Raw genomic sequence first — 19894 nt, forward strand, 5'->3', positions numbered from 1 at the left:
AGAGTTTCCGCTAAGCTATGGCAAACAAAGAAATTTAGTAAAACTAAACTACAAGAAGGGAAGATATGATTTTTCGTTGTAGCCTTGGAGAATTTCGAAAATCACCCTTTGCATAAAAGTGACTCCGTTTTGAGTTCCCTAAAAAGAAAAGTTGTTTTTACTTGAAGTTAAACACAAAACTACACAAGGGACCACCACGGATATCGGAAACCCGTTTTCTAGCATTTTGAGTGCTAAAGGCTGTTGAAGCAACAACACAAATACCTAAAATAGAAGATGCACGGATCACTTCATATACGTATGGACTCTTTACATTTCGACAAATCTTGGAAAAAAAAACATATAAAAAGGTCTCTGGAAGCTCATATCACCATGCTACAATCCCTGTTTGACCAGTACATGCAAGAATTCATCAATAAAATCCTTACCTTGGATATCAAAATTGAATTTTTGAAAATGGTACCAAGGAGAACTACTAGATTGATACCTGGGAAGAAAAGTTGTAATAGGGAACAGACTAAGATTTCTATAATTATTTTATATTGATAAAAGTAGAGTTAGAGGGTATCTGATTGAGATGTTTAAGATTTTTAAAGGAAATGATATTGTCGATATATCATTTTTTCGTGTTTAATGAGGAGAACTGTTGGTCAAATAACACAAATGTAAATTTTGGAAGGTAGGGGTAACCTTCAGCTAGTTCACTTTATTTTACTAATATTGTGAATCGCCTTTGGAATGGTTGCCTTCAGACTTTTATTGTTTTTAAATATTATGTCATGTTAAATGTCATTTAAAATCTTGTCTAACGGCGCAAATGTTTCGTTTTATGTTCTGGTGTAATAGTATGGAGACTAATAATTTGTTTGTATTTGGTATTCTAAAATTTACCGTATACAAAAAAAAAAACCTCAAACATTCTCATGCTTGCATGAAAAGTGGCCAATCCATTATTTGGGTACACAAAAGTTTGATTATCCCACAATTCCCCCAGTTCCCTCTCTTATAAATACTGAGTGTTCCCCGACGCATAAATCATTCTTCAATAATTATATAACATAAAAATCCTTATAAAAGGCCGCATGAAATGCAACAAAAATAATATTTGTAGTATTTCGGTAGGGGCTGCTGTGACATACATTCTATAATAAAATGAAATTGATATAAAATGTGCAAATTGTTGTTTATTAATTTAGAGACATCTGGTGACAAATAAGTGCATTAATGGTGACTATCGAAATAACATAAGCGTAGGCCTTACTTTCACGTATTTTGCAATTTCTCTGAGATATATGTTATTTATAGAATAGAAGGAACAGTTGATCAGCATTAATAAGATACTTTCTGTGTGAAATTTGTTTTAATTTATAAAAACAGGCTGTCTGAACTCGCGATTGAGAATGTGATTTTTATTTGTTTCTAGTATTTTGCATGCTTTAATTTGTGAAAATTATAGATAACAATTGTAACTGAAAGTATTTACACTGGGTTACTTAGGTTTGAAGTTAAACTGGTCAAGTTTCAAAACTTTATATTAATTACAGCCGCTAAGAAAGTGTAAGACTTCGATCATAGCAATTTGGATTTGCATGATTTACCCGTCTTAATAGGCTGAAGTTAATTAATCTGGAGTACTGAGCTGTGTGGTTAAACCTACAGCTTACAGCTGTGTGCAGGTAAAATAGCTGTTTACTTCACCCTCACAGTGTATTTCAATTTGTAACTTGAGTAAAATACTAATTAGTTATAGTGACAGTATTAATTATAAGATTTTATATAACAATGAAAATGTATGTGTAACTTAAGTGTAAGCGTTACAGTTAACACTGACAACTTAAATTGCAGTCTTAGTAAAATAATACTCTTAATTGTGATAACATTGCTTATGGCAGGTTCTGCTAGTACTCTTAAGTTAAAAGTAAGAAGTTAAATAAACTTTTAAGAAAGTTATTGTTTTTTCTTGCAGGTAATTCAACATATGTAGTAAATTTCCTTAACATTTATTAATATTAGTAATAATATAAACAACCTCAAGGCCACTCTTGTCTCTCAAATACTTTTTAGACCTTTCACTTTCTGAATCCACCAAATCTAAAATTAATGTATTCTAAGTGTTAGTCATCCCATTACTTGTGTTAGAAGAATAAAACTGTCTTACCTGAAGATGTCTAGCAGAGTTGGAAAGTCCATGGATTTAGACTATATTTGTTACATTCTCTTTTATGCTTGTTGCTATTTTGTGTTACTAAAGTTTTTCAACAAAAAAATTGAATAAATATACTGAGATTTAGTGAACAAAGACTTTCAGAACGTTTTTGGTAGGTGCCATTTTGAATACTTTGAGAGGTCTGTTGAGACATAGATAGTCTTTAAATAAGACTGCTTAGAGTTGTTTGATGATAGAAGACAGAAGGTTATTGTAAGTGAGGTATAACTACAGTGAAATAATATTACAAGTGGTGCACCTCAGGATTTTCTGCTGAATACTTTGCTCTTTATTTTTATTATTAATGACATTGGTAAAAAAAATAACCAATAATGTGATAGAATTTGCATATTATGTTAAATTGATTGGCATTTCAAATTATATTGAAAATGCCAAAGTTCTGTAGATTCTGTTTGGACAATTAATTAGCTCGGGTGAGACGTTAACTCTTGAGGAAAGTCAAGTTGTGCAGACTAGTTTAGTGGATATGTGACAAAAAAAAAACTGTTTATAGTAAACACATGAAACTTGTCAAGGAGATAGATCTTGATGTACTGAATTATTTAAAGGCTGAAGGCACTTTTGAAGTGACATTTCATTTGTTTAATTTCTAGATCAGTATTACATATGAAATTAGTTTACTCAAACAATTATAATGAGTTAATCATGAATAGAATCAATATCTAATACAGGTTATTTTGGTCACTATAAACTTTGAATTCCTTTTTTTTTTCCCCTTATTATTACATAGAACTTTCTTTTTCAATTTGTAGAGCCTGTATACTTGTCACTCTACCTACGTAATTATTTCTACCACCACATTAACATAACGCAGCACACTGTAGACATTTAAGTTTTTACAACCTTAATCACTAGCACATTTCACAATTATTGAAAGAACATCTACTACTTCTCACAGAGTTGTCTATATAAGCTTCAATTTGATATTTACCACTCTTTACCAATGTAATTCTGATTTGATAATATTTGCTGCCTGCAGTTAAATATAACTTTAAGGCTTTTAGTGAGTATGTTATATCAGTACAGCTTAAGTTGGTGAAACATTTTCTTGTTTCTTTTCTGTAGACAAACAGCACTAGTTTGGCTGCAATTCCAGTTGAGAAGTTGTTAGTTTTATCACCAAGATAATAATATGTTCAATCTTGGCAAGAGCTTCATTTCTGATAACACCACAACAGTGCATTTATATTATCAAAAAATACATTCTGTCTTTCCATTGTACATTTTTTTACTCTTCCTGCAAAGAACACAATTGTGTCACAGCCTGTTGTTGCACAAAATAGAAGAAACACACTGTTTTTGTGGGCCAACAAATATTAGCATGTCATTTGCATTAATAAATTTAAAGTTTTTTTCCATACAAAGTACAATGGAGAGTTTTAAGTTTTCCTGGTACATATTTGTAATTGAGGGTTAATTAATTAAGCAAAAAGAAAGATGTATTTGTGGTTTAATACATGGAAGAACTTTAAATAGAAATTTCTTACCAGGTGTTAATGTTTGGGATGATCTATTAATAGCAATTGAAATAATTTACTGGGAGGAACTATGGAAGACTTAATTGTAATGCATATTGAAACTGATGATGTTAGTTGTGGTAAATCTTCAACATTATTAACAAAATACAAAAAACTCTAGTTTTAAGGATAGGAATAAGGAGCTCTTCTTTATGTTTAGTGCACATAAGATATTTTCTGAAATGTGCAAAAATGTTTTAAATGAGAGATTACAAGGAATGTGTCTAGACTGATGGTTAAAGTGTGATGATTGTTGAAAGATAAAAAGAAGTATATTGTAAGTTAAATCACTAAAGACACCAAATTATTACTTGATGTACACGACAACCTTCAAAAATCCACTTGAACAAACAAAAGTTTTGCTGCAGATAGTTATTCTTGTAATGAAAAACTGTAATGTGTGCTTACATTAACTCGAAAACATCTATGCATAGTCCTAAATATTTTAGAGTAAGGATTAGTAAGCCTGCGTATGAAAATATGACATTCTGTTGTATGCATGTGTTGTGAAAATTATTAAAAAATACCAATAGATTATTAACATGACGTACCTGAGAAAATCTTAGGAATATATCGTAATTCAGATACAATATCTTGCACCCTCTCACAAACAGCTCTTCTCAATTTGTATTATTTTCTACAGACGTAAATGTTTACTTGTCATTAGTCTTGGTACTCCCTATCTACTCTCACATGTTTTTATGTGAGACATCTGCATGATATCATGAAAATTATCTTGCAGCAACCCTCTATCAATGGGAGTGTAATGCAATTCATGTTGTCACTAGTGCACTCTTTTCATGCAGCCCTTAATCACTTCTTGATTGTCAGACTAATTCTCAGGATGTGTTTGCACTTGTGTTTTAAGACTACATTTTTACTTCACTGATAAAGTTTACTGTTTATTATTTGGTAGCATATTTTATCAACTGTAATTTACTAAATTTTTACACTTTCACAAATTCTGCTTTGAGACATTTTTTTCCTCATGAACTCCACTGTTTATGCACTTGCAATTCCACATGGTATCTACCACAGCTAATTTGATGTCCACTTCACCTGACTATTACTGTCAGGAAATAGCAGCTCTACCTCATAGGTAGTGAGTTGGCTTCTTTTATGCAGTCTTCTAGGTCACCTGATGATTGTCCTCACATACCATTGCAAAGGTTTGCTTGAACATGATGATGAGTATTTGAATAGCCTGTTTCTGACTCCTGCATGTTCAGAGTTGTTTATTGTTTCAAGGGAAGTGCCAAGGGCTTCTACCTCATTTGTAGACTTAATTATTTAGATATATATGTCCTTATCTAATGTTCTTTCTTTGCAAATCTGCCAGGATATTTTTGAAGGCATTCCTAATTCTTAGGAGACTAGGGTAGAGTCAACTTGATTGCATACATTCTTGGTCTCTCATTTCTCCAAAACCTTTCCCCTAACTTTTCCTGTGCCTCATCTCCTTGTTCCTTTACCTTGCCTGTTCCAGCATCTTATATTCTTGGGGTTCACTGTCAGTCATTGAGCACCATCTTTAGTGCAACTGACATTCTTGGTGAATACATTCTGGATTTGGGGTGGGCCTATGGGGGCCAGGCTCTTCAGATATGTTTTCATTTCAAGGGCCTTTGCCATAAATTCTTTGGTTCTGAGGGTGGTCTCAAAAGTCTGGACCACTTTTTTCCCACATCATGTTTCCTTCTCTTCTCCTTAGATCCTTTTTGTAGCCATTGTCTTTTGTTCCTCCAACATCTTGTCATAGAGCCCTCTTAAACCCTTTTTTGTGTTTTCACTTCTGGACTGTGAATGACAAAGGTCATTGTATTGGATGCATATCCATCTCTACTTCATCCAGACATTGTCTTTGTGTGGTGGTTTGTGTTTCGACTATGGACTCTTTTGTTAAGACTGGTCAATTCCCTGCATTTTTTTCTGGTAGTCTGGAAGTTTGCCATTTTTCTTCGTTCCTGGGGTCTGTCCTTCATACTTGCTTTCTTCTGAGAGAGTAGCTTGGGTTTTTTGGTTGGTTGGGAAAAGTGAAAAAGTCTTTCCTCACCCACCCCTACACAACACCTAGTCCATCTTGGGGTATTTTTCAATTTTCTACTCGGTTGAGCCCAACCTTCTTTCCTTCATTTAAGGGCAATTAAGCTTCTAGTTTGAACCAGAGATGTGGACTTCAATGAAAACCCTCATCTTTCTCGATCTCTTCTACATGTGTTACCTTTAGTGGGTTTTGCTGGAGTAGCGGAACCTTGTTTAGGACTCTTTGGATGACCTTTTCTTCCCTCCTCCTTCTTTACAGACTGAGTTTGCCTGGTAGTTGGTAGAAAGTACCACCACTATTGACGTTCTTCTTCCTCATCCTTGACCAGAATGTCACCTTTTTTTGTGGGTGTTTTATTTCCAGTTGGGATGCTCAAGAAGTCTTGAAGTAGTGAACTCTCTCAGAAACATCTCTCTTTATCAATCTCTTGGAACTTCTGACAGTTCATCAGTCTTTTGCTTTCTTTTTTTCCAGCCTTTCAGGGTCGGTCGGAGATGGTGCATTCAAACAACTTGACAGTGATCTCTTACATCTCTAGGTAGGGGAGCACTTAGTTAAGAGATCTCTATTTTTGGAAAAATGAGCCTTCTGTATTGGGTCTATAACCATCAAATTCTTTTTTTTAGGGGTGATTTTTATTGTTCCAGATGATCTATATCTTGTCACAGGTCATTTATCATGTCTCTAAAGGATTCTTCCTATGGAGTAGTCATTGGATCCATAGGTGTTTTGGGGACTCTGTGCCCAGTATGGTGTTTCAGAGCTGGATGCAGTGAGCACTCATCTCAGTTCTCAGATCCCACAGTTTTAGTCTTAGGTTCCACATCATTTGGCTAGAGTAGTGAATAGTTGTAGTCATAATTGAATAAGTCTAAACCTATATGCCTACCTTCTCATTTGTCTGCTTTTCTGGTCCTTTCCACCTCTCAGGTTTTGTTCATAACTATACAATAGTCAGCTCAGCCATGGTTTTAACTTTAGCACCAAAATTGGGGTTACATCCTCTCCCTCTTTCTTCCACTCTCCTATAATAGCCCCAGTCCAGTGTGTGCCATCCATTTGTTCCCAAATTCAGACTTCACACGTGGCTCTTGTCAAGTCCTAAACTCAGTAAGCCCAACTTTTGTAGTACATGGCATACATGATGTTTCCATTCCATATGTCCTTCCTCTATGGCAATGTACTGAAAAAGGTGGTACACATTCCCTCTGCATTACTTGTCTTCCTTGGCCTGCCTACCTTACAGATTGGAACCTTATGCTGTTCTTCATGCCCTTACGTTTTCTCCTTTTGAACCCTTGTCAACCTGTTCTTTAAGTCATTTCTCACTGAAGATGTCTTTCTTTCTCATGTTGGTGTATGGATATCATCATTTATATGTGATTGTTATTGATGTCCACCACATCTTGTTTCACAATTCTTGTGGTCCTTTTCCTCAATCATTTTTTCTGCTCAAAATTTTGACTACTCGAGAGAGTAATTCTACTTTTACACCTTTCTCACTTCCATATCACATTTTTATGACTATTCTGATCCTGATTGCCTCTTTTGCCCAGTCAGGGCCCACTTCTGTTATGTGGCATAAACTAATTCCTTGTATGGCTCCTACTTCCAGTTTTTATTCCTTGAAATTCTTCCTAGTCCCAGGACCTTTTTTCCATTACTCTTACAAACTAGATTTGCTTGGTTTATTTTTCCCTTTCTACTGTCCCCTGCTTGTACAGCTGTAAGTCTAAGGACTTACAATGCTAAAATCAGGAGTTCAATTCTCCTCTGTGGGCTCAGCAGATAGTTTGATATGGCTTTACTATAAGAAAGCACACCCTTTCTATTGATGATTGTTGACTCTTTCATGTATCTTTCCACCAAGTTCATAATCTTACCATGTTCCTGGCTATTCATTTGTGTCATCCATTGGAGGACATTATTAACACCAGTATGTGAAGCACTCCCCATATATTTACTACTCATTGTTTTCATTATCTAGCCATTTCTTATTCTGCAGGGTTTCATCTTTCTCCCATTACTATTTTGTGCTTTACAATTTCTCTCTAAGTGGATAAGTGCATTTTGTTTTCTTCATTTTCTTTGCAGGGGCCTTTTCCATATCTTAGGGTCCTGCTTTATGGTGAGTCTTGCATGACCAGGTATACTTATTCTTAAGACCTATATGTCAAATACATCCACCATTGAGATGGAGTGTTCCATAAGCCCATTTGTAAGTTTTCTTCATGGCATTTTCATTCATAAAAATTTTCATCCTGGATCATACACTCTTGGACTAAAGTGAATAAAGCAGATAGGGCTTGTTTCCCATCTCTAATAATCCTTGTTTTGTAGGTCACTGGATCAGTCTGCTTTTCAAAGTGCTGTGGTCACTCATTACTCTGTCTCCAGTGCTGCATTCCTCCATCCTGTGCCCCCCTTCTTCTAATGGAGTTTGGGTGTCCTTGCCACTTATCAGTTACCAGCCACTGGAGTAGTGGACCATAGAGGCTTCCTTCTAAACATGTCACCCACTTTGTCAGAAGGAGGTGTGGTCTCCTATAGAGTGTTACCTTCCATTTATTTGTACACCCTATAGTCTTCTGTCAGATGATTTTTGAAGGGGATCATCTTCTCACTGAACCCTCTGCCAACTTACTGCAGGATTCTAGCTACTTGTGAGAAAGGGTAAAATATTGTATTGGAAGTTAACATTTTCCTAAACTGAAAATGTATTTCTGACAGATATTTACCTATTTTCACATTTCCCACCTAACCTCCCTATATGCTGTCAAACTCAAAGTGATTAAGGGCTGCACAGAAGAGAGGGTACTAGTGATGATAATAGTCATGTCACATTTCTATCTGTTAATACCTGATGCATGAAATCCTGCAGACATCTCATATGAGGTTTAGAAGGAAGTATTAAGGGTAGTGGAAAGTAAAAATTTGTGCCTACAAAGGACAATATAATTTGAGAAAAGGAGGTAAGTACCTATCAGAATAATACATTTTCAGTTTAGAAAAATGTTAATATTGTAGCTCATTATTTAATTTGCACAACTATGTCTTTGAACATTTTAAAATACTTTTCTTGGGAAAGGCTCCTATGTACAGTTCCAACAAAAAAATTTTGACCTGAGAACTATCCAACCAAAAGGTATAAATGCATGTTAGGATGGTCCATATGTGCAAATAAAATTTCAGATTCTAAATTCTAAAGCTTTCACTTTCCAATTTTGCTCTGCTTTACAAAAAAAAAAAGATCTCAAACATCATCTATTTTGGACCATACTTATGTGTATTATAAATGATGTATTACATATATACTCTTGTTGCATGTACAAAAGTACAATTACATAATCATATGATTTTAATGTGAATAGTCATTTTTGAATTGTTATTGGGTTGTTTTGTTTGTTTGTTTTTTTGCCTTTAGGAAAGTGTCTTTTATGATCCTGCATAACTTGAGGGTGGAATGTTGTCTATTCTTTTTAGTTATGAAGGTATTATGCTTCTTAGTAAGGAGCACACCTCTTTCAGCATTGTCATTTACCACATTCAAGTTCTGAACTATTTGTAGTTTCTTCATGTTGTCTTCTTTGAGCTCACATGATTCAGAATCATTATATAGAAATCCAAATGGAATTTTGAGGCACTTTAAGAAACCTGTTGTGTACTTTGTGACAAATTCATCAAGCTTCATGATATTCAGCTTGATGTGCATTAGAGATTCATCCATGTCTTTCTTCTCCGTTAATGTTTTTCCTTTGCTCATTTTGTCTTCATGGATGTAGCTGAATCAAATTATGCCAAACCAAAAAGTTTGTTGTCAAGATACCGTAGATGTTGAGCAAATTTCGAAAGAACAGGTTACACCTTATACTTAAGACATAATTGGAAGTTAAGACCATTGCAAGAAGCAGAAGTCATATCAGATGTGAACATGTCCTAAGATTCAAACAAAAAAATACATTTTCTATGAAATCTTCTTTCCTCATAGCCAGTGAAATTAAACTGTCCCATAAACATCTTGCTTTTGAGGGTATATAATGCTTTGGCAATTCATTTTGCATGAATTAGTGCTATAAATCATACTCCACAAAGAGAAATGTACCAAGAATGATTATGATTTGTTCAAGAAGTTCTCAATAATTGTCTCTAGATTGGCTGACATGAAGTTATCTTGTTGCAAACTCAATAACACTGTTCTTAACTTCCTCTATGACTTCTGCTACTTCATCATGATCAGCTATAGCTTCATAACTTTTATGTATTTCCAAAAATTTTGGAATCAGTTGAAAATTACAATACTTCTACTAGAGGAACGCCCCATAAAGTCTTTGAGAACATTTGTCAAGACAGGTTTCAAGGTGAGATGCCATCATTACCAAGTACAGAAAATTCTTATTTAATCACTGTTCTAACAGCACATATATTCCATTTATTTGATCACCTGATCAGTGACACCAACTCTTTCAGCAGATGTACCACAGCAGAAGTTTGAGCATCTTTGTTGCTAGAAATCTACTTTGGAACACCTAAGAGGGGGTTTACTGCTGTACCAAACATAATCACTGGTAGATGATCCACTTGTTCATTCCTTGTGATGTCATTAAGATTATTTTCACAGTAAAATGCATGTAGAAATGTTGACTGCAACTGTACCTTTATATTTCTGATAAGTTTCACACAGAAGTGATTTTAAAATCTTTGGATTGAGGAATGGTTGATGGTTAGCTCCCACACATTGACTGCTGCTTTGTACTATGGCAGTAAGGTCAAATGTTGCATTTTTATCACTCATCCTGTTTCTGTCCATAGCAGCTGCTAAATCAAAGGTAATATTATTTCTTCTTGCCATTTTTTTAGGTTAAGAAGATAATTCTTCTTCTATCCTTATCACAGTAATTAGTATTGTGTCCATTAATCTCATCATTACTGCTTTGTTGTTTATGCTGTCCTAGCTGTTTCTTGTCCACTTCTTTTCTCATCCCTTGTTTCCTATAAAGAAAGAACCTTACCTACCTGGCCCAGGCACCCACAACATCCTCTTTCCCTCTGAGCAAAAATAAAGTTCTTTTCTTCTGGTATTTTATATCAGAATCAGAGTATCTACATGAGTGGTGTTAAGAAAAGTCATTCAAGTTATTGATGAACTCGGCTTTAGTAGCTTACTGTTTTTAAGTTTTTCCTTTTGAACTTTTCTTTAGCTTTGCCACTTTTTCACAAAGCTTCTCCAGTTTGATAAGGGGATGATGTTTTGGATGAATTTAAATCTTCTTCTAAAAGGCAGCGACCTTCTTGGCCACAATCTTTGAGCTTTAATCAACTATCTTCTATGACATTTTGTGATGGTATAAAAATACACATGGTGCTTACCTGTTCAAAGGTAATTTGCTTATTGTTAGTTCAGTTTTTTCTGAACCAAGCAGCCAATGTAGGTCCTAATTCTTGTTGTAGCATCCATTTGCAGCTATATGCCAACAGTGTCAACTGAAATGATACACAAAAATCTGCTAAGTGCTTATATATTCTTGCAGAAATTTTTGAAACTAATGTTATGATACAGAATATTCCAGAAATTAAAAGTGATAAGATGAATTATTTACAATTGAAAAGTTTGTAAATATTCTGAATAATGTTGAATAATCTGGAACACTCTTAGAGTATGCTGGGTTGATGAGAACTACAAGATAAAGTTTCAACTAACATGAGCAATCTGTGTATTTTATCAGTATGAATTAATTAACTGCTTATATATGGGGAACAAAATGATGTGGTGAGTGTTGTAAGTAAAGCTTCAAAAATAAGGACCTCAGTGTTTTAACTTTTTATAATGTTTCTATCCTTTGAGTTTAATTTTTTTTTTACTCTTAATTCATGTTTGGTTTGTAACTATATAACTTATACTGACTAGACCTTCAGTTGCTTTTATTTTTTGACTGTTAAATAATTGTCATTTTAAAATGTGATATGTGTACTTATGTACATACAAACATACATATACTTATTACATTCTAATTGTCTTTCACTATTTCATTTATTTGAAAACACTCATACACTTTTACTTATTATAATGTCATGCAACCTGTCAAATAGAACTTTTTTATATAGACACTAACTGTTCAATTATAAATGTGTGAAGAAGGGAATAAAAAGATCTGTATATCTGCAGTTAACATGTTCTTAGTGAGTAAAGTTAAACAGGTATCAGGGTTAAGCAGAAAAGTATGCATGTGTTATATTATATCTAAGTTGGATGCAAAATAGTACTTATAGAATTTCTAAATTACTATTGGAGATATTTGAACTGTGTTGAGACAGTGGTAAGGGAATTTCTTTAATAATGAGGTGAGCAGACTGGTTGGTAATGTGAACACAGTTATTGAAAACAAGCTTAGTTCATATTTTGCTAATAGGCTAAAGACAAATTGATTTGGAAGTTTTAATAACAATTGGCATAAAGTACATGTATCTAAATGATATGTCTTAAAATCTTTATTATTCCTTTTTTTATGTTAATGAGTTAAATGGTAGTTTATAAATCTGCTAATGATGTCAAATACTGGGAAGAATGGATTCTGTTGAAAATGCTTCTCGTATCCAAAAATGTCATGACAGTGTTTATGTGTGGATCAGAGGGAGGAAGAGTAGATAAATATTGATAAGGTTCAGGTTATGTACAGAGTGTGGAAATTTGTAAAGAACATGAATAATGCCTTGTGAAAGGAGCATAGGAATTATGTGATAAGAAAGAAAGAGAAGGATTTACTGTATCTTTGACAATTCATGAAACTATTTAAAGTCCTGTGTAGAGTGTTTAGATATAATGAAAGAAGGAACTAGAGTTTTGCAGTTTTGTTTTGTTTTTAATTCAGATATTATTTCAAACGTAATTAAGATGTTTAAAACAGGGAGTGGACAGTCTTTGCACAGGTTGTCTGTTTGATTAATGTCATCAACTGTTTTAAATGCTAACTTGAATTTAAGATTTTATTTTGAGTTAGAGTTTTGATATTGTGGATTAGTTTGTCTGAAGACAAATAAGTGACAAGGATAAAGCCAGCCTCTTCCCAGTGAGGGAGCTGAGAATAGATAGAAAAATATTGAATGCGATGTGCTGTATGTCTTTGGGCACACACATATTGTAATAGAAGTGAACAGTTTTAACAATATACATTGTTCACTGGATGCAAGGGCTATAGGGGAGGTTAAGACACAACTTGAGGTATCTTCAATCCCAACAAAGTACTCCTTACTGTCACCACTGTTGGTTAACTTGAATGGTTTCAAATTATGTTTAATAAGTTTGTGAATGAAACGACTGCATAAGCAGGGTGGTTTGGATGGTTTGATTTGACTTCTACCTCACTTTTTCTTATTATTTTAAGATGATCTATTGCTTACTGTATCAAGTGAGTTACTGTCTAATGACTAAGTTATACTGTCCTACAAAAATAAGTTACTGATGGTCTGGAAAGCATCCATAAAATAATCAGTACTTGTGAACTTCAAGCTAAGTTGTTTATAAATAAAGATGTGTTTAATTGGTTACATACACTGACAAATGTGTTAAAATATAAACTGATCACTAATAATAGAAGCAGATAAAAATAGAACATGTGACTTGGACTGTTGTCAAACAGCTGTATAGTTTTTGGAAAGTGCTCATTACCTCTTTACATTTGGACAAAGAGAAATGTAGTAATTTTATTGAACAAGTTAATCTTAAAATAGCACTTGTGAGTGCCCTTCTCTGTGAATATAACATATTCAACTGTGAGTTGGGTAACATCATCTTAGAAAAATACTGTTGATAAGAAAATAATGAAATAGTTGATGATAACAGATCTATACATAATTTCTTGTTTGTGATTTATTGGTTATCTTGTCTTATGTGCTATTTGTACAGTATGCATGTTAAGAGTGATTAATCTTACCTTCTATTTTAGTTAATGTTGTTTTTGTGTGTGAAAACTAATGTAAATTACCTTTTATGTAAGGGAAATTGAATCTTAACTCTGAAAATCGTGGGTAGTACGCTATACTATTTATATATTAATATGAAATTCAACCCTCATTAATGTGATTATATATTTGAAAAAAGTTCACTAATGTAAATATTACATGTGTGCATATACTATTTTACCAGTATCATCTAGCAACTAGCAGTTTCCTTCAATAACTCATTCAAATCATTGAAACCTTAATTTCTACTATATTTTGTTCTTTGATACTCAGAAAAGCCAAGTACTTTAGTACAATACCGAATTTTTAAAACTTTGATAAAATCTAAGTTAGTGTTTCTGATTCTGGTTATTGCTATTTTCTGTTATTCCAACTATCAAGTCTCATGAGAATATCAGATTAGTTGAAAATAATTTATAAATGAAACTGATTATTAGTTTGTTATCATAATTCACTAATCATCCAGCTCCAATAACAGATTTAAAGTATTTTTATTAGGTAAAAGTTCTATCTAATTTCACAGAAATTTCTAATTCTGGTTTGAGAACTTTTAGAGCCTAGAACATCAGAAGTAGACACAAAAATTTGCCCTAAAATGTTGCAAGAGTGGCATTTAAATCAATTGTGTAAATTCCACAATCATTGTGTATATGTGTGTGATTCATTTTATTAAAAAAAAAGTTGAACTCAAGTATTTTTACACAACATGCAATACTGGATAGTTTTTTACAAGTAAAAAGTAAGTTTTAACTAATTTTCATTTCTATATGTTTTGACAAATGGTTATTCCAAGCCAACTCACCCAGAAAAAGAATTCTTTCCAGTTCATGTCATAGATTTTCTTGAAAAAATTCAGTCAGAAACTTCATTTTGGTTTATTCAGCCATGCAAAATCCTAAAGCTGTACTGCATGGCTGAATATATCAAAATGAAGTTTTTGCTTACATTTTTTCAAGGAAATGTAAGGCATGAACTGGGAAACCCTGGGTGAGTTGACGTGGAATGACCCCAAAAGTAAACGTACTTGTGGCTTACATAACTTGGAAGGACACTTTTGTTAAGCCTGTTAACATCTACATGTGTAAACAGGTGTGTTGTAGGAATAATTTTTATTGGTTTCTCATTCTTAAAAGCTTTTAAAATGTTTTGTGAACATTACAAGCAGACATGTAACGTAGGATTGTTCAGTAGAAAAGTCTGTTTAAAAATAGAAATTTTTGTTCAAATATATGTTGATGAAGTATCCAGAGAATATTACTACACCAGACAGTTAAAAGGTTATTAGTTTATTGTAATGATATAGCATAAGTAACAATTTATATGCTGAACTGACATTAGTGTCAATGAATCTGCTTTACCCACATTGTAATGTTTTGCAACATTTTTTTCATATTGTCTTTGGAAGCAAAAGTACTGTTGAGAGTGTTTGTAGTCATCAGAAGTCATTGGAGTCGTGGTTGTTCTGTTAAAACTTTGTCGGATAATTAATTAGAAATAGTCTGCTGGTCTTTTACATGTTCCTCTGGTTCATCATTTTCTTTAACAAAAAGAGAGTGAAAAAAACAAATCTGTAATTCAGTTGTTACTAATTTACTCATTTAGAGTTTTGTTTTTTTAGCACCCACTTTGCCCTAAACTTGTCATAATTTTAGGTAATATCCATTTTATTTACATCACAAGGAAAGTCAGTTTATACATTTACTAATAACAATGGGTAAAAACTTCAAGATATTACTAGATGTTTTTATGAGATAAAACTAGAGACCTACATTTAAGTACCATATCATTAAGTGATTAGAGAAAAAAATTTAAATTTCTTAATTTTTAATCATTTGACAGGAAAATTATGTTAGCATTTATTTTTAACCAGGCCATCTATGTAAGTGCATACTTACATCCCAAAATTCTTTCATTTCAGTCCTTCCATATGCTTAGAAGGGTTAAGTAACATTCTAACTTATTCTCCATTTCAAAATACCAAAAATAAAATATTTACATGATTAATTTCAAGGTTAAATATTTGTGTTACAATCAGAAAGTACATATCATATTGCAAGTTTCATTAAAATCATCCACATTGTTAACACATTTAGGTACTAAAAGTTTTTCAAAATGTGTTGGTACAGTGGTGCTAATAGACTAATAATTTAAAGTGTTTCAAACACAGTAAGTAGAAATAAAGACAGATGTTGGATAAAATGCATAAAAACATTTATTAGAATGAGTAATTACAAAATACTATATATATGTATTATAACCATAAATGTTTAAGCCATGAACAAAATATTAAAATTAAATAAAATATGCTGCATATTTTAAAAAATATCCTAGGGTACAAGCTACAATGTGGGATTATAAAATTTATTCTAGGTTTTGGAGGTGACTAAGAAGTAGGACCCACATTACAGTGGGGATACACTATCTATCAGTTTTAACCTCCAATTTGCAAGTCTCACATAAGGAGATTAGAAATTAGGAGAGCAAAATGTGGATGCTCAAGCCTACAACATCCCACATCTATATCATCTTTCACTGTCTGCAGACAGTTGTGGGAAGGTGACTGCTCTCCCAAGCTAAAATAAGAATAAGAAAATGATAAACATAAAAAGATGAAAAACAAATAAATAAAATAAAATATGAAAAAAGATACAACCATTTGGGAGTAAGTAAAGTAAAACTTGCCTCTAGAAGTTAACATTCCTGCCCCCAATATGGTAGAGGCACTAATTAATGTGACATTGAACCATATCAGTATACTAAGTTCACTGTGACTGTCGTGCTTTTATATGTAACTCAAGATGTACATCCACGTGAAGTAGTGCCAAGTTCTTAAGTGACCTTATTTTTAACTAAATTGTAATTGTGAACATCTGACATTTAACCAAGTCATTTTTATTTCAATTAATTTTTCTTTCCTTTGGAGAGCAGTCAGCTTTCCATAACTGTTTGCAGGCAGTGAAGGGTAATATAGATGTGGAACATTATGGGCTTGAGCACCCACATCTCACTCATGTAATTTCTATATTTATTGTTACTTTTTTATTTTTTATGTGATACTGGCATATGGAGGTCAAGACTGATAGACAGTGTATCCCCACCACAATGTTAACCCTACTTCCACAGTCAGCTCCAAAACTTGGGGTACATTTTATAATCCCAAGTTGTAGCTTGTACCTTAGGATCTTTTTTAAAATATGCAGCATATCTTGTTTATGGCTTAAAAAATTATGGTTATAATATAATTAATCAGAGGTTGGGATTTGCTGTCTTAATTGCAGTTGTTCCTCATGATTTTATTTACTTATTTAACTTTATTTAAATGTAATTATTTAATTTCACTATATATAAATATATATATATATATTTAATACCTTCTGGTAAATTTCAAAATACTTTTTATGATTACCATCTCTATTCCCAACACAAACAAAGTAGGTACTGTCTATATCTACAGAAATATGTCTAAAGAGGCCAGTTTGGAATAGTGTATTCAATATTAGGTACCTTACCTTAGAAAGGGCACTGAATTCTTGGAAATAGTTCACAGGATGGCTACTATAATGAATGATACCTGGGATGGAAAGGTTATCATACAAGGAGAGGTTAACATCTCTAAATTTTTTCTATTCAAAAAGAAGAGTTATAGGGTATCTAATTGAGATGTTTAAGATTGTTAATGGAATTGATGCAACATCCTGTTGTAATGCTGAATTATGTGAATAGTATGACTAGGCAACATAAATGTAAATCATGGCTGAGTATGAGTCATCTTTAGCTAAAACAGCTTTATTTTTCAGTTTTATTGGGATTTTTAATGGATGGCCATTAGATGTGGTAGATGCAATTAATTTAAGGGGGTTTAAGGGAAGGCTTGATAAGTATTTGAATGATGAGAACTGACCTTAAGTGATTTATTTCCAAGTTTAATGGATGGGATGGCGTAGATAGACCAGTAGGTTTCTTGCTTGTAAAATAAGTTATATTTATATCTAAATTAACAGTTGTAGAGTACCTACCATGGAACTGTGTGTGTGTTTTCTTATAGCAAAGCTACATCAACTATCTGTGGTATCTGCCAAGGGGAATCATACCCCTGATTTTAGTATTGTAACTGCCACTGTCCTACCCAGGGAACTCCACAGGACTGACTCATATTCAAAGCTACAACTAGATGCCTTTTCACTTTAGAAACTTTTAAAAATAGATTTCTTTAGACCATCCTGCATATCAGACACTACTAAGTTAAGCACAAAACAGCTCATCCACAGTGGTGTCAAGAACACATCCCTTGATACAATGATGTGTGAAGCAACATTCTTTCTACAGATGAGTTTACCCTACTTCACCCTGAAGCCAAATAACAGGAGAAAAACCTGAACTAAATTCCCCTCAATTTTATGACAGGAATGTAGCAGTAATGAAAATATGGTGTAAGCAGGAATAAGTTTCAAGAAGTACTAATCTCATCACTTTGCAAAATAGTACCATTAATGCCAAAAATTATAGGATACACATCCTATAGTTACCCATGCTTGTGCAGTTCACCTTAACTTGAGCTTAGTGGACAACACTTTCTTCAAAGAAGGGGAGGATCAACTGATTTTTTTGGGCTTTGCACTCACTGGACTTAAATTCCATTGATTGCATATGAAATCCTCTTGGGAGAAGCATTGCATCATATCAAATAATTCTAGGTAATAAAAGTGCCCTGGAAGTTGCTCTCTCTTGAAAAGGAAATGGCTGAGGATACCTTTGGACATTGCATGAACACACTAATTTTAAACATGCAACACTACTGTCAAATTTCATTTGCCGTTAATGGTAAATATACTCCATACTGATGTGAATTGTTATGAACTGTAAAGAGGCAGTGTCACCTCTTCCAAGTGGTCATTTATGGATATAATCCCCATTTACACATTAAATCATATTTTGATTGTTAGAAGCCTTGCGTATTTGAAATGGAAGTGAAGATGATGGATTGATATTATTTTACTAGAATAGTTTTCTCTTGTTATAGCTTAAATATTATTAATTCCAAATCTTTTATTTGTTTTTGTAGTACAAAATAAGTTTGTATTCAAAAGCTTATGTAATGTTGTATGAATACAGGATTATGTGAGAATATATGAATATATATATACATGTGTGTGTGTGTGTACGGCTAGTGCTACACAAATTCATTAACTATTCAGTTGATTTGTGAGCTTCATTAACATTTGATGTTATTGCACATATACATTTCTTTATTCCTATTCAATTAATAATGTGATATTGCAGAAATTATTTCTAACACATATATACAAGTATATGCATGCATGTTTTTCATAATATCCATGTAATATTATTGGAATGAAAAAAAAAATGAATGTTTTCAAAAAAAGCTTTTGATTCAATCTAATTTTTAATGGTTTAGGTTAATATTTTCTACAAAGTGGTAAGATTTTAAACTACAACATACTTATATCATTACAGTAATTCAGTATTTTATCTAAATAATTTCTAGCAAGTTGCAAATAATGTGTTTGTAAAAAGGGAAGATTACATACTTATCTTGAATTTAATTTTCTTGTTGTTGTATTTTTCTTAGAAATCCAAAAGACAGAATATATGTGTTCTTGCTCTTTGTGAGGCTTACAGAATAGCATGAGCCAAGATAGCAGGAAATGGGCATGTGGATATTGTACCTATGAAAACTGGCCCAAAGCTAAAAAATGTACATTATGTTTAGCTGCAAGACCTCCACATATCATCACAGAAGAAGCCTCCAAAGAGAATGACATTTATAAGGTGAATAAATGTTCATATTAATAATTTACAGAACTTAGGCCATTTACCGCGTTTCTTAATCGTGATTCCATTATTTACAGCAGATGTTTGTATCAGGTGTGTCTTAGAAACCTAAATGCTCATTACCATGCAGCTTTATTTGGTAAAGAATACTGAAATAGTAAAGATCAACCCTAAAATTGCTGATTTATTTTTATAACATTGACTATTGATGAATTCCACATATTGCATAATATTAAGTAGTATTATACTTTTCCCTGTTAAGTACAGAACTCTGTATAAAGAAGTAAAAAGAAATTACCAAAATGGGGTGAAATTTAATAATTTTCTGTGTAAAATATATAAGAAACCCTTGCAGTA

The 19894-nt window shown here is 32.9% G+C and overlaps 1 protein-coding gene and 1 long non-coding RNA gene across 2 annotated transcripts in view; one reads left to right on the top strand and one right to left on the bottom strand.

The window, feature by feature from the left end:
• The first annotated feature begins 1204 nt into the window (after positions 1-1204).
• Positions 1205-19894, top strand: part of LOC143252988 (ubiquitin thioesterase Zranb1-like) — a 44499-nt gene continuing 25809 nt past the window's right edge. Inside the window, exons 1-2 of the mRNA XM_076506002.1 lie at positions 1205-1676; positions 19335-19534. Coding sequence (XP_076362117.1) covers positions 19391-19534 — 144 coding nt within the window. The 5' untranslated portion in view covers positions 1205-1676; positions 19335-19390. The remainder of the gene's footprint in view (positions 1677-19334; positions 19535-19894) is intronic.
• LOC143251191 (uncharacterized) lies at positions 15030-16481 on the bottom strand. The gene is made up of 3 exons (XR_013028536.1): positions 16395-16481; positions 15640-15674; positions 15030-15281 (listed from the first exon to the last, which is right to left on the bottom strand). It is a non-coding gene; the product is annotated as an uncharacterized LOC143251191 (long non-coding RNA).

The sequence above is a fragment of the Tachypleus tridentatus genome, chromosome 1 (genome assembly GCF_004210375.1).
Source record: "Tachypleus tridentatus isolate NWPU-2018 chromosome 1, ASM421037v1, whole genome shotgun sequence".
Taxonomy (NCBI): domain Eukaryota; kingdom Metazoa; phylum Arthropoda; class Merostomata; order Xiphosura; family Limulidae; genus Tachypleus; species Tachypleus tridentatus.